This window comes from Thunnus maccoyii, chromosome 13 (genome assembly GCF_910596095.1).
Source record: "Thunnus maccoyii chromosome 13, fThuMac1.1, whole genome shotgun sequence".
In the NCBI taxonomy this organism is placed as follows: domain Eukaryota; kingdom Metazoa; phylum Chordata; class Actinopteri; order Scombriformes; family Scombridae; genus Thunnus; species Thunnus maccoyii.
Window position 1 is genome coordinate 31,157,509 of NC_056545.1, and position 26,029 is coordinate 31,183,537.

General features: G+C 37.2%; 2 protein-coding genes across 4 annotated transcripts; both read left to right on the forward strand.

Annotated features, from left to right (window-relative positions):
• The first annotated feature begins 41 nt into the window (after positions 1-41).
• LOC121910611 (cytadherence high molecular weight protein 2-like) lies at positions 42-11,188 on the forward strand. Its single transcript, XM_042431859.1, has 2 exons — positions 42-11,118; positions 11,175-11,188. The coding sequence occupies exons 1-2, from the start codon at positions 201-203 to the stop codon at positions 11,186-11,188; spliced, it is 10,932 nt and encodes a 3,643-aa protein (XP_042287793.1). The 5' UTR covers positions 42-200.
• Positions 11,170-24,258, forward strand: LOC121909975 (cytadherence high molecular weight protein 2-like). 3 transcript variants are annotated; one of them, XM_042430870.1, is made up of 2 exons: positions 11,170-18,183; positions 20,008-24,258. In XM_042430870.1, the coding sequence occupies exons 1-2, from the start codon at positions 11,208-11,210 to the stop codon at positions 23,535-23,537; spliced, it is 10,506 nt and encodes a 3,501-aa protein (XP_042286804.1). In that variant the 5' UTR covers positions 11,170-11,207; the 3' UTR covers positions 23,538-24,258. The 3 variants fall into 3 exon arrangements, with proteins under 3 accessions (XP_042286804.1, XP_042286803.1, XP_042286802.1); XM_042430869.1 differs by having other exon boundaries at positions 11,170-17,627; positions 19,452-24,258; XM_042430868.1 differs by having other exon boundaries at positions 11,170-24,258.
• The last annotated feature ends 1,771 nt before the right edge of the window (positions 24,259-26,029 follow it).

The window sequence follows — 26,029 nt, forward strand, 5'->3', positions numbered from 1 at the left end:
TCCTCAAACAAACTGACATATTACAACAAGATAAACAAGATATAAAAGAAGAGAAAGACAAGTTGGAAATCACAAATACTGACCTGCAAAAGAAGAAAGAACATGCAGACAGTCTGTTTGATGAGATAAACAGAGAGAAAACCAACATTAAAGATCTGACCCTTCAGGTCGAGACAAGTAGAGAACAGCTGAAGAAAGTCATGAACATTATTGCCTTAAAACAAAAAGAACAAGAACTCAAAGATGATGACATAAAAAGACAAGAAGAAGAACTGCAAACCGGTAAGAACAATGTACTGGCAGAAAGGGAAGAAGTAGAAGTTTTGAGGAAGGATCTCAACAAGAAGAAGGAAGAAGTTGAAGCTGCCATGAACAGCATCAGTGGAGAGAGAGAACAACTCAATCAGATGAAGATGGGCATTGAGAGAGAGAAAGAAATACTTTTCAATGAGAGAGAAGGAATTGAAGGAGAAAAGTCTGAGCTGAAAATGAGAGAAGATGAACTCATTACTAAAATGAAATCAGCAGAAACTCTGAGAGCCAAACTCAAACATCTCAATGAAAGGATGGGTGAAGATATGAAAACAAAAGTCAACAGACTAGAAGAAAACAATGAAGCTGTATTGAAACTGGTCAGTGCTTTAGAACAGAAGCATGCAGCTCTGGATGAACAGAAAGAAAATATGACATGTTACACTGAGATATTAGACAAAGTAAAGGAAGGTCTGACAGGTTTACTCTCAAACATGATCATCCAGAGAGAAGACATGGAAAATCAGTTGAAGGAAACGTTTGAGATGGAAAAACAAGATCTTGAAAACCTGAAGGATGATTTGAAACTAGAGAGAGAGGATCTGGATACAACGAAGGACATGATGAAGAAAGAGAAAATGGACTTGGAGTTGATGAGGTCTGACATCCTCAAACAAACTGACATGTTACAACGAGATAAACAAGATATAAAAGAAGAGAAAGACAAGTTGGACATCACAAATACTGAGCTGCAAAAGAAGAAAGAACATGCAGACAGTCTGTTTGATGAGATAAACAGAGAGAAAACCAACATTAAAGATCTGACCCTTCAGGTTCAGACAAGTAGAGAACAGCTGGAGAAAGTCATGAATATTATTGCCTCAAAACAAAAAGAACAAGAACTCAAAGACATCAACATAAAAAGACAAGAAGAAGAACTGCAAACCAGGAAGAACAACGTACTAGCAGAAAGAGAAGAAGTGGAACTTTTGAGGAAGGATCTCAATGAGAAGAAGGAAGAAGTTGAAGCTGCCATGAACAGCATCAGTGGAGAGAGAGAACAACTCAGTCAGATGAAGGTTCGTATTGACATGGACAGAGAAATACTTGAGAAGGAGAAGGATAAAATGGAAGGACTCCAGTCTGAGCTGAAAACGAGAGAAGATGAGCTCATGAGTAACTTATTAACAATTGAAACTTTGAGGGCTAAACTCAAAGAGGTGAATGAAAAGACATGTAAAGACATGAAAAACAAAATAGAGAGATTAGAAGAAAACAATGAAAATTTGCAAAGGTTATGCCTCGCAATGAAGCAAAATCTTGCACAGCTTGATCAAGAGAGAGACCAGATGACAGTTTACAATGAATTGATACGGAGAGGAAAGGATGGTCTCAAAGGTTTACTGTCACATATGGTTATACAGAGAGACAACATGGAAAACCAAAAGAGAGAAGTTTTGTTGGAAAAAGAAGATCTCTCCAAACTGAAGGCAGAGCAGAAACTAGAGAGAGAGGATCTGGATAGAGCGAATGACATGATGGAGAAAGAGAAACTGGACTTGGAGCGGATGAGATCTGACATCTGCAAACAAACTGACATATTACAACGAGATAAACAAGATATAAAAGAAGAGAAAGACAAGTTGGAAATCACAAACACTGACCTGCAAAAGAAGAAAGAACATGCAGACAGTCTGTTTGATGAGATAAACAGAGAGAAAACCAACATTAAAGATCTGACCCTTCAGGTTGAGACAAGTAGAGAACAGCTGGAGAAAGTCATGAACATTATTGCCTTAAAACAAAAAGAACAAGAAGTCAAAGATGATGACATAAAAAGACAAGAAGAAGAACTGCAAACCGGTAAGAACAATGTACTGGCAGAAAGGGAAGAAGTAGAAGTTTTGAGGAAGGATCTCAACAAGAAGAAGGAAGAAGTTGAAGCTGCCATGAACAGCATCAGTGGAGAGAGAGAACAACTCAATCAGATGAAGATGGGCATTGAGAGAGAGAAAGAAATACTTTCCAATGAGAAAGAAGGAATTGAAGGAGAAAAGTCTGAGCTGAAAATGAAAGAAGATCAACTCATTACTAAAATGAAATCAGTAGAAACTTTGAGAGCCAAACTCAAACATCTCAATGAAAGAATGGGTGAAGATATGAAAACAAAAGTTAACAGACTAGAAGAAAACAATGAAGCTGTATTGAAACTGGTCAGTGCTTTAGAACAGAAGCATGCAGCTCTGGATAAACAGAAAGAAAACATGACATGTTACACTGAGATATTAGACAAAGTAAAGGAAGGTCTGACAAGTTTACTCTCAAACATGATCATCCAGAGAGAAGACATGGAAAATCAGTTGAAGGAAACGTTTGAGATGGAAAAACAAGATCTTGAAAACCTGAAGGATGATTTGAAACTAGAGAGAGAGGATCTGGATACAGCGAAGGACATGATGAAGAAAGAGAAAATGGACTTGGAGTTGATGAGGTCTGACATCCTCAAACAAACTGACATGTTACAACGAGATAAACAAGATATAAAGGAAGAGAAAGACAAGTTGGAAATCACAAACACTGACCTGCAAAAGAAGAAAGAACATGCAGACAGTCTGTTTGATGAGATAAACAGAGAGAAAACCAACATTAAAGATCTGACCCTTCAGGTCGAGACAAGTAGAGAACAGCTGAAGAAAGTCATGAACATTATTGCCTTAAAACAAAAAGAACAAGAACTCAAAGATGATGACATAAAAAGACAAGAAGAAGAACTGCAAACCGGTAAGAACAATGTACTGGCAGGAAGGGAAGAAGTAGAAGTTTTGAGGAAGGATCTCAACAAGAAGAAGGAAGAAGTTGAAGCTGCCATGAACAGCATCAGTGGAGAGAGAGAACAACTCAATCAGATGAAGATGGGCATTGAGAGAGAGAAAGAAATACTTTTCAATGAGAGAGAAGGAATTGAAGGAGAAAAGTCTGAGCTGAAAATGAAAGAAGATGAACTCATTACTAAAATGAAATCAGTAGAAACTCTGAGAGCCAAACTCAAACATCTCAATGAAAGGATGGGTGAAGATATGAAAACAAAAGTCAACAGACTAGAACAAAACAATGAAGATGTATTGAAACTGGTCAGTGCTTTAGAACAGAAGCATGCAGCTCTGGATGAACAGAAAGAAAATATGACATGTTACACTGAGATATTAGACAAAGTAAAGGAAGGTCTGACAGGTTTACTCTCAAACATGATCATCCAGAGAGAAGATATGGAAAATCAGTTGAAGGAAACGTTTGAGATGGAAAAACAAGATCTTGAAAACCTGAAGGATGATTTGAAACTAGAGAGAGAGGATCTGGATACAACGAAGGACATGATGAAGAAAGAGAAAATGGACTTGGAGTTGATGAGGTCTGACATCCTCAAACAAACTGACATGTTACAACGAGATAAACAAGATATAAAAGAAGAGAAAGACAAGTTGGACATCACAAATACTGAGCTGCAAAAGAAGAAAGAACATGCAGACAGTCTGTTTGATGAGATAAACAGAGAGAAAACCAACATTAAAGATCTGACCCTTCAGGTTCAGACAAGTAGAGAACAGCTGAAGAAAGTCATGAACATTATTGCCTTAAAACAAAAAGAACAAGAACTCAAAGACATCAACATAAAAAGACAAGAAGAAGAACTGCAAACCAGGAAGAACAACGTACTAGCAGAAAGAGAAGAAGTGGAACTTTTGAGGAAGGATCTCAATGAGAAGAAGGAAGAAGTTGAAGCTGCCATGAACAGCATCAGTGGAGAGAGAGAACAACTCAGTCAGATGAAGGTTCATATTGACATGGACAGAGAAATACTTGAGAAGGAGAAGGATAAAATGGAAGGACTCCAGTCTGAGCTGAAAACGAGAGAAGATGAGCTCATGAGTAACTTATTAACAATTGAAACTTTGAGGGCTAAACTCAAAGAGGTGAATGAAAAGACATGTAAAGACATGAAAAACAAAATAGAGAGATTAGAAGAAAACAATGAAAATTTGCAAAGGTTATGCCTCACAATGAAGCAAAATCTTGCACAGCTCGATCAAGAGAGAGACCAGATGACAGTTTACAATGAATTTATACGGAGAGGAAAGGATGGTCTGAAAGGTTTATTGTCAGATATGGTTATACAGAGAGACAACATGGAAAACCAAAAGAGAGAAGTTTTGTTGGAAAAAGAAGATCTCTCCAAACTGAAGGCAGAGCAGAAACTAGAGAGAGAGGATCTGGATAGAGCGAATGACATGATGGAGAAAGAGAAACTGGACTTGGAGCGGATGAGATCTGACATCCGCAAACAAACTGACATATTACAACGAGATAAACAAGATATAAAAGAAGAGAAAGACAAGTTGGAAATCACAAACACTGACCTGCAAAAGAAGAAAGAACATGCAGACAGTCTGTTTGATGAGATAAACAGAGAGAAAACCAACATTAAAGATCTGACCCTTCAGGTTGAGACAAGTAGAGAACAGCTGGAGAAAGTCATGAACATTATTGCCTTAAAACAAAAAGAACAAGAAGTCAAAGATGATGACATAAAAAGACAAGAAGAAGAACTGCAAACCGGTAAGAACAATGTACTGGCAGAAAGGGAAGAAGTAGAAGTTTTGAGGAAGGATCTCAACAAGAAGAAGGAAGAAGTTGAAGCTGCCATGAACAGCATCAGTGGAGAGAGAGAACAACTCAATCAGATGAAGATGGGCATTGAGAGAGAGAAAGAAATACTTTCCAATGAGAAAGAAGGAATTGAAGGAGAAAAGTCTGAGCTGAAAATGAAAGAAGATCAACTCATTACTAAAATGAAATCAGTAGAAACTTTGAGAGCCAAACTCAAACATCTCAATGAAAGAATGGGTGAAGATATGAAAACAAAAGTTAACAGACTAGAAGAAAACAATGAAGATGTATTGAAACTGGTCAGTGCTTTAGAACAGAAGCATGCAGCTCTGGATAAACAGAAAGAAAACATGACATGTTACACTGAGATATTAGACAAAGTAAAGGAGGGTCTGACAAGTTTACTCTCAAACATGATCATCCAGAGAGAAGACATGGAAAATCAGTTGAAGGAAACGTTTGAGATGGAAAAAGAAGATCTTGAAAACCTGAAGGATGATTTGAAACTAGAGAGAGAGGATCTGGATACAGCGAAGGACATGATGAAGAAAGAGAAAATGGACTTGGAGTTGATGAGGTCTGACATCCTCAAACAAACTGACATGTTACAACGAGATAAACAAGATATAAAGGAAGAGAAAGACAAGTTGGAAATCACAAACACTAACCTGCAAAAGAAGAAAGAACATGCAGACAGTCTGTTTGATGAGATAAACAGAGAGAAAACCAACATTAAAGATCTGACCCTTCAGGTCGAGACAAGTAGAGAACAGCTGAAGAAAGTCATGAACATTATTGCCTTAAAACAAAAAGAACAAGAACTCAAAGATGATGACATAAAAAGACAAGAAGAAGAACTGCAAACCGGTAAGAACAATGTACTGGCAGGAAGGGAAGAAGTAGAAGTTTTGAGGAAGGATCTCAACAAGAAGAAGGAAGAAGTTAAAGCTGCCATGAACAGCATCAGTGGAGAGAGAGAACAACTCAATCAGATGAAGATGGGCATTGAGAGAGAGAAAGAAATACTTTCCAATGAGAAAGAAGGAATTGAAGGAGAAAAGTCTCAGCTGAAAATGAAAGAAGATCAACTCATTTCTAAAATGAAATCAGTAGAAACTTTGAGAGCCAAACTCAAACATCTCAATGAAAGAATGGGTGAAGATATGAAAACAAAAGTTAACAGACTAGAAGAAAACAATGAAGCTGTATTGAAACTGGTCAGTGCTTTAGAACAGAAGCATGCAGCTCTGGATAAACAGAAAGAAAACATGACATGTTACACTGAGATATTAGACAAAGTAAAGGAAGGTCTGACAAGTTTACTCTCAAACATGATCATCCAGAGAGAAGACATGGAAAATCAGTTGAAGGAAACGTTTGAGATGGAAAAACAAGATCTTGAAAACCTGAAGGATGATTTGAAACTAGAGAGAGAGGATCTGGATACAGCGAAGGACATGATGAAGAAAGAGAAAATGGACTTGGAGTTGATGAGGTCTGACATCCTCAAACAAACTGACATGTTACAACGAGATAAACAAGATATAAAGGAAGAGAAAGACAAGTTGGAAATCACAAACACTGACCTGCAAAAGAAGAAAGAACATGCAGACAGTCTGTTTGATGAGATAAACAGAGAGAAAACCAACATTAAAGATCTGACCCTTCAGGTCGAGACAAGTAGAGAACAGCTGAAGAAAGTCATGAACATTATTGCCTTAAAACAAAAAGAACAAGAACTCAAAGATGATGACATAAAAAGACAAGAAGAAGAACTGCAAACCGGTAAGAACAATGTACTGGCAGGAAGGGAAGAAGTAGAAGTTTTGAGGAAGGATCTCAACAAGAAGAAGGAAGAAGTTGAAGCTGCCATGAACAGCATCAGTGGAGAGAGAGAACAACTCAATCAGATGAAGATGGGCATTGAGAGAGAGAAAGAAATACTTTTCAATGAGAGAGAAGGAATTGAAGGAGAAAAGTCTGAGCTGAAAATGAAAGAAGATGAACTCATTACTAAAATGAAATCAGTAGAAACTCTGAGAGCCAAACTCAAACATCTCAATGAAAGGATGGGTGAAGATATGAAAACAAAAGTCAACAGACTAGAACAAAACAATGAAGATGTATTGAAACTGGTCAGTGCTTTAGAACAGAAGCATGCAGCTCTGGATGAACAGAAAGAAAATATGACATGTTACACTGAGATATTAGACAAAGTAAAGGAAGGTCTGACAGGTTTACTCTCAAACATGATCATCCAGAGAGAAGATATGGAAAATCAGTTGAAGGAAACGTTTGAGATGGAAAAACAAGATCTTGAAAACCTGAAGGATGATTTGAAACTAGAGAGAGAGGATCTGGATACAACGAAGGACATGATGAAGAAAGAGAAAATGGACTTGGAGTTGATGAGGTCTGACATCCTCAAACAAACTGACATGTTACAACGAGATAAACAAGATATAAAAGAAGAGAAAGACAAGTTGGACATCACAAATACTGAGCTGCAAAAGAAGAAAGAACATGCAGACAGTCTGTTTGATGAGATAAACAGAGAGAAAACCAACATTAAAGATCTGACCCTTCAGGTTCAGACAAGTAGAGAACAGCTGAAGAAAGTCATGAACATTATTGCCTTAAAACAAAAAGAACAAGAACTCAAAGACATCAACATAAAAAGACAAGAAGAAGAACTGCAAACCAGGAAGAACAACGTACTAGCAGAAAGAGAAGAAGTGGAACTTTTGAGGAAGGATCTCAATGAGAAGAAGGAAGAAGTTGAAGCTGCCATGAACAGCATCAGTGGAGAGAGAGAACAACTCAGTCAGATGAAGGTTCATATTGACATGGACAGAGAAATACTTGAGAAGGAGAAGGATAAAATGGAAGGACTCCAGTCTGAGCTGAAAACGAGAGAAGATGAGCTCATGAGTAACTTATTAACAATTGAAACTTTGAGGGCTAAACTCAAAGAGGTGAATGAAAAGACATGTAAAGACATGAAAAACAAAATAGAGAGATTAGAAGAAAACAATGAAAATTTGCAAAGGTTATGCCTCACAATGAAGCAAAATCTTGCACAGCTCGATCAAGAGAGAGACCAGATGACAGTTTACAATGAATTTATACGGAGAGGAAAGGATGGTCTGAAAGGTTTATTGTCAGATATGGTTATACAGAGAGACAACATGGAAAACCAAAAGAGAGAAGTTTTGTTGGAAAAAGAAGATCTCTCCAAACTGAAGGCAGAGCAGAAACTAGAGAGAGAGGATCTGGATAGAGCGAATGACATGATGGAGAAAGAGAAACTGGACTTGGAGCGGATGAGATCTGACATCCGCAAACAAACTGACATATTACAACGAGATAAACAAGATATAAAAGAAGAGAAAGACAAGTTGGAAATCACAAACACTGACCTGCAAAAGAAGAAAGAACATGCAGACAGTCTGTTTGATGAGATAAACAGAGAGAAAACCAACATTAAAGATCTGACCCTTCAGGTTGAGACAAGTAGAGAACAGCTGGAGAAAGTCATGAACATTATTGCCTTAAAACAAAAAGAACAAGAAGTCAAAGATGATGACATAAAAAGACAAGAAGAAGAACTGCAAACCGGTAAGAACAATGTACTGGCAGAAAGGGAAGAAGTAGAAGTTTTGAGGAAGGATCTCAACAAGAAGAAGGAAGAAGTTGAAGCTGCCATGAACAGCATCAGTGGAGAGAGAGAACAACTCAATCAGATGAAGATGGGCATTGAGAGAGAGAAAGAAATACTTTCCAATGAGAAAGAAGGAATTGAAGGAGAAAAGTCTCAGCTGAAAATGAAAGAAGATCAACTCATTACTAAAATGAAATCAGTAGAAACTTTGAGAGCCAAACTCAAACATCTCAATGAAAGAATGGGTGAAGATATGAAAACAAAAGTTAACAGACTAGAAGAAAACAATGAAGCTGTATTGAAACTGGTCAGTGCTTTAGAACAGAAGCATGCAGCTCTGGATAAACAGAAAGAAAACATGACATGTTACACTGAGATATTAGACAAAGTAAAGGAGGGTCTGACAAGTTTACTCTCAAACATGATCATCCAGAGAGAAGACATGGAAAATCAGTTGAAGGAAACGTTTGAGATGGAAAAAGAAGATATTGAAAACCTGAAGGATGATTTGAAACTAGAGAGAGAGGATCTGGATACAGCGAAGGACATGATGAAGAAAGAGAAAATGGACTTGGAGTTGATGAGGTCTGACATCCTCAAACAAACTGACATGTTACAACGAGATAAACAAGATATAAAGGAAGAGAAAGACAAGTTGGAAATCACAAACACTGACCTGCAAAAGAAGAAAGAACATGCAGACAGTCTGTTTGATGAGATAAACAGAGAGAAAACCAACATTAAAGATCTGACCCTTCAGGTCGAGACAAGTAGAGAACAGCTGAAGAAAGTCATGAACATTATTGCCTTAAAACAAAAAGAACAAGAACTCAAAGATGATGACATAAAAAGACAAGAAGAAGAACTGCAAACCGGTAAGAACAATGTACTGGCAGGAAGGGAAGAAGTAGAAGTTTTGAGGAAGGATCTCAACAAGAAGAAGGAAGAAGTTGAAGCTGCCATGAACAGCATCAGTGGAGAGAGAGAACAACTCAATCAGATGAAGATGGGCATTGAGAGAGAGAAAGAAATACTTTCCAATGAGAAAGAAGGAATTGAAGGAGAAAAGTCTCAGCTGAAAATGAAAGAAGATCAACTCATTTCTAAAATGAAATCAGTAGAAACTTTGAGAGCCAAACTCAAACATCTCAATGAAAGAATGGGTGAAGATATGAAAACAAAAGTTAACAGACTAGAAGAAAACAATGAAGCTGTATTGAAACTGGTCAGTGCTTTAGAACAGAAGCATGCAGCTCTGGATAAACAGAAAGAAAACATGACATGTTACACTGAGATATTAGACAAAGTAAAGGAAGGTCTGACAAGTTTACTCTCAAACATGATCATCCAGAGAGAAGACATGGAAAATCAGTTGAAGGAAACGTTTGAGATGGAAAAACAAGATCTTGAAAACCTGAAGGATGATTTGAAACTAGAGAGAGAGGATCTGGATACAGCGAAGGACATGATGAAGAAAGAGAAAATGGACTTGGAGTTGATGAGGTCTGACATCCTCAAACAAACTGACATGTTACAACGAGATAAACAAGATATAAAGGAAGAGAAAGACAAGTTGGAAATCACAAATACTGACCTGCAAAAGAAGAAAGAACATGCAGACAGTCTGTTTGATGAGATAAACAGAGAGAAAACCAACATTAAAGATCTGACCCTTCAGGTCGAGACAAGTAGAGAACAGCTGAAGAAAGTCATGAACATTATTGCCTTAAAACAAAAAGAACAAGAACTCAAAGATGATGACATAAAAAGACAAGAAGAAGAACTGCAAACCGGTAAGAACAATGTACTGGCAGAAAGGGAAGAAGTAGAAGTTTTGAGGAAGGATCTCAACAAGAAGAAGGAAGAAGTTGAAGCTGCCATGAACAGCATCAGTGGAGAGAGAGAACAACTCAGTCAGATGAAGATGGGCATTGAGAGAGAGAAAGAAATACTTTCCAATGAGAAAGAAGGGATTGAAGGAGAAAAGTCTGAGCTGAAAATGAAAGAGGATCAAATCATTACTAAAATGAAATCAGTAGAAATTTTGAGAGCCAAACTCAAACATCTGAATGAAAGAATGGGTGAAGATATGAACACAAAAGTCAACAGAATAGAAGAAAACAATGAAGCTGTATTGAAACTGGTCAGTGCTTTAGAACAGAAGCATGCAGCTCTGGATGAACAGAAAGAAAATATGACATGTTACACTGAGATATTAGACAAAGTAAAGGAAGGTCTGACAGGTTTACTCTCAAACATGATCATCCAGAGAGAAGACATGGAAAATCAGTTGAAGGAAACGTTTGAGATGGAAAAAGAAGATCTTGAAAAGCAGAAGGATGATTTGAAACTAGAGAGAGAGGATCTGGATACAGCGAAGGACATGATGAAGAAAGAGAAACTGGACTTGGAGTTGATGAGGTCTGACATCCTCAAACAAACTGACATGTTACAACGAGATAAACAAGATATAAAAGAAGAGAAAGACAAGTTGGAAATCACAAATACTGAGCTGCAAAAGAAGAAAGAACATGCAGACAGTGTGTTTGATGAGATAAACAGAGAGAAAACCAAAATTAAAGATCTGACCCTTCAGGTTCAGACAAGTAGAGAACTGCTGGAGAAAGTCATGAACATTATTGCCTCAAAACAACAAGAACAAGAACTCAAAGACATCAACATAAAAAGACAAGAAGAAGAACTGCAAACCAGGAAGAACAACGTACTAGCAGAAAGAGAAGAAGTGGAACTTTTGAGGAAGGATCTCAATGAGAAGAAGGAAGAAGTTGAAGCTGCCATGAACAGCATCAGTGGAGAGAGAGAACAACTCAGTCAGATGAAAGTTCGTATTGACATGGACAGAGAAATACTTGAGAAGGAGAAGGATAAAATGGAAGGACACCAGTCTGAGCTGAAAACGAGAGAAGATGAGCTCATGAGTAACTTATTAACAATTGAAACTTTGAGGGCTAAGCTCAAAGAGGTGAATGAAAAGACATGTAAAGACAAGAAAAACAAAATAGAGAGATTAGAAGAAAACAATGAAAATTTGCAAAGGTTATGCCTCACAATGAAGCAAAATCTTGCACAGCTTGATCAAGAGAGAGACCAGATGACAGTTTACAATGAATTGATACAGAGAGGAAAGGATGGTCTGAAAGGTTTATTGTCAGATATGGTTATACAGAAAGACAATATGGAAAACCAAAAGAGAGAAGTTTTGTTGGAAAAAGAAGATCTCTCCAAACTGAAGGCAGAGCAGAAACTAGAGAGAGAGGATCTGGATAGAGCTAATGACATGATGGAGAAAGAGAAACTGGACTTGGAGCGGATGAGATCTGACATCCTCAAACAAACTGACATATTACAACGAGATAAACAAGATATAAAAGAAGAGAAAGACAAGTTGGAAATCACAAGTACTGACCTGCAAAAGAAGAAAGAACATGCAGACAGTCTGTTTGATGAGATAAACAGAGAGAAAACCAACATTAAAGATCTGACCCTTCAGGTTCAGACAAGTAGAGAACAGCTGGAGAAAGTCATGAACATTATTGCCTTAAAACAAAAAGAACAAGAACTCAAAGATGATGACATAAAAAGACAAGAAGAAGAACTGCAAACCGGTAAGAACAATGTACTGGCAGAAAGGGAAGAAGTAGAAGTTTTGAGGAAGGATCTCAACAAGAAGAAGGAAGAAGTTGAAGCTGCCATGAACAGCATCAGTGGAGAGAGAGAACAACTCAGTCAGATGAAGATGGGCATTGAGAGAGAGAAAGAAATACTTTTCAATGAGAGAGTAGGAATTGAAGGAGAAAAGTCTGAGCTGAAAATGAAAGAAGATCAACTCATTACTAAAATGAAATCAGTAGAAACTTTGAGAGCCAAACTCAAACATCTCAATGAAAGGATGGGTGAAGATATGAAAACAAAAGTCAACAGACTAGAACAAAACAATGAAGCTGTAATGAAACTGGGCAGTGCTTTAGAACAGAAGCATGCAGCTCTGGATGAACAGAAAGAAAATATGACATGTTACACTGAGATATTAGACAAAGTAAAGGAAGGTCTGACAAGTTTACTCTCAACCATGATCATCCAAAAAGAAGATATGGAAAATCAGTTGAAGGAAACGTTTGAGATGGAAAAGCAAGATCTTGAAAACCTGAAGGATGATTTGAAACTAGAGAGAGAGGATCTGGATACAGCGAAGGACATGATGAAGAAAGAGAAACTGGACTTGGAGCTGATGAGATCTGACATCCTCAAACAAACTGACATAGTACAACGAGATAAACAAGATATAAAAGAAGAGAAAGACAAGTTGGAAATCACAAGTACTGACCTGCAAAAGAAGAAAGAACATGCAGACAGTCTGTTTGATGAGATAAACAGAGAGAAAACCAACATTAAAGATCTGACCCTTCAGGTTCAGACAAGTAGAGAACAGCTGGAGAAAGTCATGAACATTATTGCCTTAAAACAAAAAGAACAAGAACTCAAAGATGATGACATAAAAAGACAAGAAGAAGAACTGCAAACCGGTAAGAACAATGTACTGGCAGAAAGGGAAGAAGTAGAAGTTTTGAGGAAGGATCTCAACAAGAAGAAGGAAGAAGTTGAAGCTGCCATGAACAGCATCAGTGGAGAGAGAGAACAACTCAATCAGATGAAGATGGGCATTGAGAGAGAGAAAGAAATACTTTTCAATGAGAGAGTAGGAATTGAAGGAGAAAAGTCTGAGCTGAAAATGAAAGAAGATCAACTCATTACTAAAATGAAATCAGTAGAAACTTTGAGAGCCAAACTCAAACATCTCAATGAAAGGATGGGTGAAGATATGAAAACAAAAGTCAACAGACTAGAACAAAACAATGAAGCTGTAATGAAACTGGGCAGTGCTTTAGAACAGAAGCATGCAGCTCTGGATGAACAGAAAGAAAATATGACATGTTACACTGAGATATTAGACAAAGTAAAGGAAGGTCTGACAAGTTTACTCTCAACCATGATCATCCAAAAAGAAGATATGGAAAATCAGTTGAAGGAAACGTTTGAGATGGAAAAAGAAGATCTTGAAAACCTGAAGGATGATTTGAAACTAGAGAGAGAGGATCTGGATACAGCGAAGGACATGATGAAGAAAGAGAAACTGGACTTGGAGCTGATGAGATCTGACATCCTCAAACAAACTGACATAGTACAACGAGATAAACAAGATATAAAAGAAGAGAAAGACAAGTTGGAAATCACAAATACTGAGCTGCAAAAGAAGAAAGAACATGCAGACAGTCTGTTTGATGAGATAAACAGAGAGAAAACCAACATTAAAGATCTGACCCTCCAGGTTCAGACAAGTAGAGAACAGCTGGAGAAAGTCATGAACATTATTGTCTCAAAACAAAAAGAACAAGAACTCAAAGATGATGACATAAAAAGACAAGAAGAAGAACTGCAAACCAGTCAGCACAATGTACTAGCAGAAAGAGAAGAAGTGGAAATTTTGAGGAAGGATCTCAACAAGAAGAAGGAAGAAGTTGAAGCTGCCATGAACAGCATCAGTGAAGAGAGAGAACAACTTAGTCAGATGAAAGTTCGTATTGACATGGACAGAGAAATACTTGAGAAGGAGAAGGATAAAATGGAAGGACTCCAGTCTGAGCTGAAAACAAGAGAAGATGAGCTCATGAGTAACTTATTATCAATTGCAACTTTGCGGGCTAAGCTCAAAGAGGTGAATGAAAAGACACGTAAAGACATGAAAAACAAAATAGAGAGATTAGAAGAAAACAATGAAAATTTGCAAAGGTTATGCCTCACAATGAAGCAAAATCTTGCACAGCTTGATCAAGAGAGAGACCAGATGACAGTTTACAATGAATTGATACAGAGAGGAAAGGATGGTCTGAAAGGTTTATTGTCAGATATGGTTATACAGAAAGACAATATGGAAAACCAAAAGAGAGAAGTTTTGTTGGAAAAAGAAGATCTCTCCAAACTGAAGGCAGAGCAGAAACTAGAGAGAGAGGATCTGGATAGAGCTAATGACATGATGGAGAAAGAGAAACTGGACTTGGAGCTGATGAGATCTGACATTCTCAAACAAACTGACATATTACAACGAGATAAACAAGATATAAAAGAAGAGAAAGACAAGTTGGACATCACAAACACCGACCTGCAAAAGAAGAAAGAACATGCAGACAGTCTGTTTGATGAGATAAACAGAGAGAAAACCAACATTAAAGATCTGACCCTTCAGGTTCAGACAAGCAGAGAACAGCTGGAAAAAGTCATGAACATTATTGCCTTAAAACAAAAAGAACAAGAAGTCAAAGATGATGACATAAAAAGACAAGAAGAAGAACTGCAAACCGGTAAGAACAATGTACTGGCAGAAAGGGTAGAAGTAGAAGTTTTGAGGAAGGATCTCAACAAGAAGAAGGAAGAAGTTGAAGCTGCCATGAACAGCATCAGTGGAGAGAGAGAACAACTCAATCAGATGAAGATGGGCATTGAGAGAGAGACAGAAATACTTTCCAATGAGAAAGAAGGAATTGAAGGAGAAAAGTCTGAGCTGAAAATGAAAGAAGATCAACTCATGACTAAAATGACATCAGTAGAAACTTTGAGAGCCAAACTCAAACATCTCAATGAAAGGATGGGTGAAGATATGAAAACAAAAGTCAACAGACTAGAAGAAAACAATGAAGCTGTATTGAAACTGGTCAGTGCTTTAGAACAAAAGCATGCAGCTCTGGATGAACAGAAAGAAAATATGACATGTTACACTGAGATATTAGACAAAGTAAAGGAAGGTCTGACAAGTTTACTCTCAACCATGATCATCCAAAAAGAAGATATGGAAAATCAGTTGAAGGAAACGTTTGAGATGGAAAAACAAGATCTTGAAAACCTGAAGGATGATTTGAAACTAGAGAGAGAGGATCTGGATACAACGAAGGACATGATGAAGAAAGAGAAACTGGACTTGGAGCTGATGAGATCTGACATCCTCAAACAAACTGACATAGTACAACGAGATAAACAAGATATAAAAGAAGAGAAAGACAAGTTGGAAATCACAAATACTGAGCTGCAAAAGAAGAAAGAACATGCCGACAGTCTGTTTGATGAGATAAACAGAGAGAAAACCAACATTAAAGATCTGACCCTTCAGGTTCAGACAAGTAGAGAACAGCTGGAGAAAGTCATGAACATTATTGCCTCAAAACAAAAAGAACAAGAACTCAAAGATGATGACATAAAAAGACAAGAAGAAGAACTGCAAACCAGTAAGAAGAATGTACTGGCAGAAAGGGAAGAAGTGGAAGTTTTGAGGAAGGATCTCAACAAGAAGAAGGAAGAAGTTGAAGCTGCCATGAACAGCATCAGTGGAGAGAGAGAACAACTCAGTCAGATGAAGATGGGCATTGAGAGAGAGAAAGAAATACTTTTCAATGAGAGAGTAGGAATTGAAGGAGAAAAGTCTGAGCTGAAAATGAAAGAAGATCAACTCATTACTAAAATGAAATCAGTAGAAACTTTGAGAGCCAAACTCAAACATCTCAATGAAAGGATGGGTGAAGATATGAAAACAAAAATCAACAGACTAGAAGAAAACAATGAAGCTGTATTGAAACTGGTCAGTGCTTTTGAGCAGAAATATGCAGCTCTGGATGAACAGAAAGAAAATATGACATATTACACTGAGACATTAGACAAAGTAAAGGAAGGTCTGACACGTTTATTCTCAAACATCCAAAGAGAAGACATGGAAAATCAATGGAAGCAAACATTTGAGATGGAAAAAGAAGATCTTGAAAACCTGAAGGATGATTTGAAACTACAGGGAGAGGATCTGGATAGAGTGAATGAGATGATGAAGAAAGAGAAACTGGACTTGGATTTCACGAGGTCTGATGTACTCAAACAAACTGACATATTACAACAAGATAAACATGAAGAAGTAAAACTCAAGGACACCAAGATCACAAGACTAACACAAGAAGTTCAAATCAGTGAGAAATCTGTTCTGGCAGAAAGAGAAGAATTGGAAGTTTTGAGGAAGGATCTCAAAAAGAAGAAGGAAGAAGTTGAAGCTGCCATGAACAGCATCAGTGGAGAAAGAGAACAACTCAGTCAGATGAAGATGAGCATTGAAAGAGAGAAAGAAATACTTTTCAATGAGAGAGAAGGAATTGAAGGAGAAAAGTCTGAGCTGAAAATGAAAGAAGATCAACTCATTACTAAAATGAAATCAGCAGAAACTTTGAGAGCCAAACTCAAACATCTCAATGAAAGGATGGGTGAAGATATGAAAACAAAAATCAACAGACTAGAAGAAAACAATGAAGACGTATTGAAACTGGTCAGTGCCTTAGAGCAGAAGCATGCAGCTCTGGATGAACAGAAAGAAAACATGACATGTTACACTGAGACATTAGACAAAGTAAAGGAAGGTCTGACAAGATTACTCTCAAACATCCAAAGAGAAGACATGGAAAATCAATGGAAGCAAACATTTGAGATGGAAAAAGAAGATCTTGAAAGCCTAAAAGAAGAGCTGAAACAAGAGAGCGAGGATCTAGATAGAGTCAATGAGCTGATGAAGCAAAAGCTTGTACAGCTCGATCAAGAGAGAGACCAGATGACAGTTTACAATGAAGTGATACAGACAGGAAAGGATGGTCTGAAAGGTGTACTGTCAGATATGGTTATACAGAGAGACAACATGGAAAACCAAAAGGAAGAGCTTTTGTTGGAAAAAGAAGATCTCTCCAAACTGAAGGCAGAGCTGAAACTAGAGAGAGAGGATCTGGATAGAGCGAATGACATGATGAAGAAAGAGAAAATGGACTTGGAGTTGATGCGGACAGACATCCTCAAACAAACTGACATATTACAACGAGATAAACAAGATATAAAAGAAGAGAAAGACAAGTTGGAAATCACAAATACCGAGCTGCAAAAGAAGAAAGAACATGCAGACAGTCTGTTTGATGAGATAAACAGAGAGAAAACCAACATTAAAGATCTGACCCTTCAGGTTCAGACAAGTAGAGAACAGCTGGCGGAGGTCTTGAACTTAATTGCCTCAAAACAAAAAGAACAAGAACTCAGAGATGATGACATAAAAAGACAAGAAGAAGAACTGCAAACCAGTAAGAAGAATGTACTGGCAGAAAGGGAAGAAGTGGAAGTTTTGAGGAAGGATCTCAACAAGAAGAAGGAAGAAGTTGAAGCTGCCATGAACAGCATCAGTGGAGAGAGAGAACAACTCAGTCAGATGAAGATGGGCATTGAGAGAGAGAAAGAAATACTTTTCAATGAGAGAGAAGGAATTGAAGGAGAAAAGTCTGAGCTGATAATGAAAGAAGATCAATTCATGACTAAAATCAAATCAGTAGAAACTTTAAGAGCCAAACTGAGACATCTCAATGAAAGGATGGGTGAAGATATGAAAACAAAAATCAACAGACTAGAAGAAAACAATGAAGCTGTATTGAAACTGGTCAGTGTTTTAGAACAGAAACATGCAGCTTTGGATGAACAGAAAGAAAATATGACATGTTACACTGAGACATTAGACAAAGTAAAGGAAGGTCTGACACGTTTACTCTCAAACATCCAAAGAGAAGACATGGAAAATAAATGGAAGCAAATGTTTGAGATGGAAAAAGAAGTTTTCGAAAAATTGACAGCAGAGCTGAAACAAGAGAGAGAGGATCTGGATAGAGCGAATGACATGATGAAGAAAGAGAAACTGGACTTGGAGCTCATGAGGTCTGATATCCTCAAACAAACTGACATATTACAACAGGATAAACAAAATATAAAAGAAGAGAAAGTCAAGTTGGAAATCACAAATACTGAGCTGCAAAAGAAGAAAGAACATGCAGACAGTCTGTTTGATGAGATAAACAGAGAGAAAAACAACATTAAAGATCTGACCCTTCAGGTTCAGAGAAGTAGAGAACAGCTGGAGAAAGTCATGAACATTATTGCCTCAAAACAAAAAGAACAAGAACTCAAAGACAATGACATAAAAAGACAAGAAGAAGAACTGCAAACCAATAAGAACAATGTACTGGCAGAAAGAGAAGAAGTGGAACTTTTGAGGAAGGATCTCAATGAGAAGAAGGAAGAAGTTGAAGCTGCCATGAACAGCATCAGTGGAGAGAGAGAACAACTCAGTCAGATGAAGGTTCGTATTGACATGGACAGAGAAATACTTGAGAAGGAGAAGGATAAAATGGAAGGACACCAGTCTGAGCTGAAAACGAGAGAAGATGAGCTCATGAGTAACTTATTATCAATTGAAACTCTGAGGGCTAAACTCAAAGAGGTGAATGAAAAGACACATAAACACATGAAAAACAAAATAGAGAGATTAGAAGAAAACAATGAAAATTTGCAGAGGTTATGTCTCGCAATGAAGCAAAACCTTGCACAGCTCGATCAAGAGAGAGACAAGATGTCAGTTTACAATGAATTGATACAGACAGGAAAGGAAGGTCTGAAAGGTTTACTGTCAAATATGGTAATACAGAAAGACAACATGGAAAACAAAAAGAAAGAGCTTTTGTTGGAAAAAGAAGATCTCTCCAAACTGAAGGCAGAGCAGAAACTAGAGAGAGAGGATCTGGATAGAGTGAATGAGATGATGAAGAAAGAGAAACTGGACTTGGAGCTGATGAGATCTGACATCCTCAAACAAACTGACATATTACGAGATAAACAAGATATAAAGGAAGAGAAAGAGAAGCTGGAAATCACAAAGACTGACTTGCAGAAGAAGAAAGAACATGCAGACAGTCTGTTTGATGAGATAAACAGAGAGAAAACCAACATTAAAGATCTGACCCTTCAGGTTCAGACAAGCAGAGAACAGCTGGAAAAAGTCATGAACATTATGGCCTTAAAACAAAAAGAACAAGAAGTCAAAGATGATGACATAAAAAGACAAGAAGAAGAACTGCAAACCGGTAAGAACAATGTACTGGCAGAAAGGGAAGAAGTAGAAGTTTTGAGGAAGGATCTCAACAAGAAGAAGGAAGAAGTTGAAGCTGCCATGAACAGCATCAGTGGAGAGAGAGAACAACTCAGTCAGATGAAGATGGGCATTGAGAGAGAGAAAGAAATACTTTTCAATGAGAGAGAAGGAATTGAAGGAGAAAAGTCTGAGCTGAAAATGAAAGAAGATCAACTCATGACTAAAATGACATCAGCAGAAACTTTGAGAGCCAAACTCAAACATCTCAATGAAAGGATGGGTGAAGATATGAAAACAAAAGTCAACAGACTAGAAGAAAACAATGAAGCTGTATTGAAACTGGTCAGTGCTTTAGAACAGAAGCATGCAGCTCTGGATGAACAGAAAGAAAATATGACATGTTACACTGAGACATTAGACAAAGTAAAGGAAGGTCTGACAGGTTTACTCTCAAACATGATCATCCAGAGAGAAGACATGGAAAATCAGTTGAAGGAAACGTTTGAGATAGAAAAAGAAGATCTTGAAAAACTGACAGCAGAGCTGAAACAAGAGAGAGATGATCTGGATAGAGTTAATGATATGGTGAAGAAAGAGAAACTGGAGTTGGAGCTGATGAGGTCTGACATCCTCAAACAAACTGACATATTAGAACGAGATAAACAAGATATAAAAGAAGAGAAAGTCAAGCTGGAAATCACAAACACTGACCTGCAAAAGAAGAAAGAACATGCAGACAGCCTGTTTGATGAGATAAACAGAGAGAAAACCAGCATTAAAGATCTGGCCCTTCAGGTTCAGACAAGTAGAGAACAGCTGGAGGAAGTCATGAACATCATTGCCTTTAAACAGAAAGAACAAGAACTCAAAGGTGATGACATAAAAAGACAAGAAGAAGAACTGCAAATCAGGAAGAACAACATACTGGCAGAAAGAGAAGAAATTGAACTTTTGAAAAAGGATCTCAATAAGAAGATGAAAGAAGGTGAAGCTGCCATGAAAAGCATCAGTGAAGAGAGAGAACAACTCAGTCAGTTCAAGACTGAAGTTGACATGGAGGGAGAAGAGCTTTCAACTGAAAGGGAAAAACAGGAAGAGGATCAACTCATGACTAAAATGAAATCTATAGAAGCTCTGAGAGTAAAACTTCGGCAGCTGAATGAAAGGATGGAGAACGACATGAAGAACAAATTACAGCAACTGGAACAACACAATGAACAAGTTCTTAAAGTGTGCTCTTTATTGAAGCAAAGGTGTGGAGACATAGATGAAAAGAAAGACAGAATGTCTGCATATACTGAAATGTTCCATAGAGAGAAAGAAAGTCTGATTAGTCTGATATCAAACATGTTGATACACATACAAGGAATGGAAGATCAATGGAGGACAAAGAACACTGTTGAAGAACAAGACTTTGACAAACTGAAGGCAGAGTTGAAACAAGAGAGAGAGGATCTGGATAGAGTGAATGAGATGGTGAAGAAAGAGAAACTGGACTTGGAGCTGATGAGATCTGATGTCCTCAAACAAACTGACATATTACAGCAAGACAAACACGAAGAAGTAGAACTCAAGGAAACCAAGATCACAAGACTAACACAAGACGTGCAAACTAGTGAGAACACTGTACTGGCAGAAAGAGAAGAATTGGAAGTTTTGAGGAAGGATCTCAACAAGAAGAAGGAAGAAGTTGAAGCTGCCATGAACAGCATCAGTGGAGAGAGAGAACAACTCAGTCAGATGAAGATGGGCATTGAGAGAGAGAAAGAAATACTTTTCATTGAGAAAGAAGGAATTGAAGAAGAAAAGTCTGAGCTGAAAATGAAAGAAGATCAACTCATGACTAAAATGACATCAGTAGAAACTTTGAGAGCCAAACTCAAACATCTCAATGAAAGAATGGGTGAAGATATGAAAATAAAAATCAACAGACTAGAACAAAACAATGAAGACATACTGAAAGTGGTCAGTGCCTTAGAGCAGAAGCATGCAGCTCTGGATGAACAGAAAGAAAACATGACATGTTACACTGAGACATTAGACAAAGTAAAGGAAGGTCTGACAGGTTTACTCTCAAACATGGTCATCCAAAGAGAAGACATGGAAAATCAATGGAAGCAAACATTTGAGATGGAAAAAGAAGATCTTGAAAATCTGAAGGATGATTTGAAACTACAGAGAGAGGATCTGGATAGAGTAAATGAGATGATGAAGAAAGAGAAACTGGACTTGGAACTGATGAGGTCTGACATCCTCAAACAAACTGACATATTACAAGGAGATAAACATGAAGAAGTAGAACTCAAGGACACCAAGATCACAAGACTAACACAAGAAGTTCAAACCAGTGAGAAAACTGTACTGGCAGAAATAGAAGAATTGGAAGTTTTGAGGAAGGATCTCAACAAGAAGAACGAAGAAGTTGAAGCTGCCATGAACAACATCAGTGGAGAGAGAGAACAACTCAGTCAGATGAAGATGGGCATTGAGAGAGAGAAAGAAATACTTTCCAATGAGAAAGAAGGAATTGAAGGAGAAAAGTCTGAGCTGAAAATGAAAGAAGATCAACTCATGACTAAAATGAAATCAGTAGAGACTTTGACAGCCAAACTCAAACATCTCAATGAAAGGATGGGTGAAGATATGAAAACAAAAATCAACAGACTAGAACAAAAGAATGAAGATGTATTGAAGCTGGTCAGTGCTTTAGAGCAGAAGCATGCAGCTCTGGATGAACAGAAAGAAAATGTGGCATCTTACTCTGAGATATTGGAGAAAGTAAAGGAAGGTCTGACAAGTTTATTACAACGAGATAAACAAGATATACAAGAAGAGAAAGACAAGTTGCTACAAAAGAAGAAAGAAAGCACTGATCTTCTCCTTTATGAGATAAATCAAGAAAAGGAGAAACTACATAAACTGCAGACACATGTCGAAGAGAAAGAAAGGTTTTTAGTTGAACACAAGAAAATGGAAGAACTGCCTGAGCTGAAAATCAGAGAGGACCAGCTCACTAATGTAATGAACTCCATAGGAACTCTGAGAGACAAACTAAAACAGCTTAATCAAAGGACATATGAAGAGTTTAGAAAGAATATGGACAGATTAGAGCAGAAATATGGAGACATACTGCATTTCAACAAAATACTGGAACACAAGTGTTATGAACTTAATGAACAGAAAAATAAGATTATTGGATATTATGACCTGATACAAAAAGAGGAGAAACCTGTGCTGATAATGAAACATGATAAGGCTGTTCAAACTGTGTTTGTAGAAAAAGAAAAGCTGCAAGAGCATGATGTCAAAAAACAGGGACTGAAGAAACTTAAAGAGTTTGAAAGTGAGAAGGAGAAGCTAAAGGAAGATACATGTGATCTTGAGAGAAAAGATGAACACATGAAAACTGAAAGGGAAGATCTGTCAATGGCAGAGCGAGATGATCTTACAGATGAGAAAATGTCTAAAAGAGATTTTTTGCGAAAGATCTGGAAGGATACGAAAACAGAACGGAAGGAGATAGATCAGATGAAGCACAGGGGTCATGAGATGAGAAACAACCTGGAGAAAAGACTAAAGGTGATCAATCAGTTTGTTAAGAGAACTTGGATAAAGAGAGAAACGGAATCATTGGAGAAGACAAAGCTGGAACAGGGACTAACTGGAACAAGTCAAAGTGACTGGGAGAGAGACTGCAAGACACTCGATGAAAAACACACAGAGCTCCAACAGCTTAAGGTTCAGATGCTCAGTGAGATTGGGAAACTCCAGGTCAAAGACAAAGTGTCAAGGACACTGAAAACCAGTGACAAAGCTAATCAAACATTCCAGATGGAGGTAGAAGAAACTGAAACAGCTCCACACACATCCAGTGGATTCCTCCGTCAGCTCCGGCAATGCTGCTATCGCTGCTGCTGCCCTCCCTGTGCCTGCTGTGGGCAGCCGTGCCCAGAAGAGAGATGAGACAAAGGCCTATAAATGTTAATGTCTTTTCTTAAAGAAGTATTTGACTCAATCCCTTGTATTACTCAAACCAAGATAAGATGAGCATTTTGAAATAGTTAATGTAGGTATGTATCACACTGACAGGAAGGTTCTGTTTGGATAGCCCATATTACAGGAAAACTAAACATTACCAGCCTCATGTCAAGTTTCCTGATTTATAGAAATGGCTTAACTGAAATCAAACTATTCTTTTGACACTTTTTAACTCATTCTGAGTATCTAACAATCAGTAGCACAATAACAAGTCGCAATGTCAAGTTATGTCTTCATTTCAGAGTGCAAAATGTGTGACGTTTGTGTATTTACCTTTGGAATTAGTATAGAAGCATAAGCAATAAGATTTAACAGTGTACTTTAAGTGTGAGTGCTTAATTTTCAGTTTGCAATTCTGATTAATACCTGTTGAATATTGCAATATTAAACACAATTTATTAAACTTATGAATTAATGGTAGACGGATGTCCCCTTTTACTTAATTACTAAGAATCTTAAATATGTAAGAAGTGACCATGTTTAATTACTTCATATGTGTTTGTTGCTTGTTTTTTTTTCTTTTTCTTTTTTTTTTGTACAATTTTTACAATTGTCTAAGAAAACTACAAACAATATTCACAAATAAAACTAATATATGAGGATGTGCAGAGAGCCCACTATTTGTTTTTGTATTCATATTTGTTGAGGTAGCAAAATTCTTTATATTTGTATTTGTTTTCAAATAAAAATGGAAATAGGCGTACAAATCCAGTTTTTATTATGCTTTTAATTTTAGGATATTAAAGTGTTAAAATAAGTGTTTATGAACAGTGTGTAATGTGTAGAGAAAAGGTGATTCTTGCTTTGCTCTTTTCATTTGTCTATTTTTTACAACCTAACTTTGTGGAAAGGAAAAGGGAACAACAGGTTATGGACAGTCTCCTGGGAGCATTTTGCATGTGTCAGTAGCTTCAGCTTTATTATTCTAAATTAATTGAATAGACAATTGCAGTGTTAATTTATTTCTTGAATAAAGCTTTCTATGTCAAATAAAATCCACATGACCACAGCATCTTTATGTCATTTCTTTTGTATCACAGCTAACTGTTAATATAACTTTTGACTGACTGTCCAGTTCCTATTGTTGTTTCATTATTAAATCATTAATTTGTTTACAGATCAAACAATGAAAAGAACTTTTCAAGCATATAGGAACATAAGACCTTAGCATGGACCCCAAATGAGGAACACATAAATCTTGATTTTATCTTCATATAAGTAATAACTGCTGTAGAATGACACTTTTAGTCAAACTTTCACAAGGTTTTTTTCCCAGCTAGAGCATTGTTTCCTATGTAGAAAACAACCTTTTATATATGTTTGTAATTATATTTTCCTTCCTTTCAAAGTCTGCTTGGAGATGCAGTTGAAACACTGGAGTTCACTGATCATAGCTTATATATGTACTGTTCTGCAGCCAACAATCAAGTCATGAATGTGTAGATACTATACCATAGTTTCTCCAGTAGTCCACTACCACAAAAAAGTCTCTACTTGTAAACATCTTTTATTTTGGGCTTGTTGGACTCACTATGTTCATTGAGTAACTGTTTCACTTACCTGAACCAGCTGGATGTCAGCAATAGTAAAGTGAAATGCTTCCAAATTTAGCAGCGCACCCTGAAATTATGCAGGTAAACTTTAAAGGTCAAAGATTGCAGAAACTCACATAAAAATACATTATCAACAAATACAACTCATGGCAAAAGGTTTTGTTTGTATCACCTGGTAAGTCTGTCCTCAGGTCTCCTCCAGTGATGGATTCCTTTCAGCTAACCGACTGCAAGTTGACCACCTGCCCAGGATTCTTCCAAAAGTGGTATAGATGCATACAGGAAAGCATTAAATGTTAGGAATAAGCATTCAGGGAAAGTTGACATATTATTGGGTTTACTTACATGGAGCACAATGGATCAGGTAAGCGGGCAGTACATCTCTTTTGCAAGATGTGAAGGGAAATATTGTGATCAGACACCAAGAAGCACTGGTCTACTGTATGTCCTTCCACCATACAATTTTCATACTTTGATAGCTCATCAAAGCCAGGCCCTAGATTAATTAGTACAGGCAACAGATCACAGGGAAGGTGGATAAATATTTAATACCCTTCATATAACTGGATCAATTCATTGAATGCTGAGAATTGGGTCATAGATTTTCCTCATCTAAGAAAGTCTAATGATGCAAATTGACATTGGCCTTTTTGGAGACAAAAAAAGTGCAAATATTATTTACATGTTTTTAAGGTTTGCCAAAACAAACAGAATGACAATATCAAATTCAGTTGCAAAAGTGCATATCTGTTCTCACAACACCAGTTTTGTACTTGAGAGACCAAGCAATGTGATTTTCTGTAAAAAATATGAACAATGAGAATTTCGTTGGTTAAATATTCACATTAAGTGTACCTAATTTCT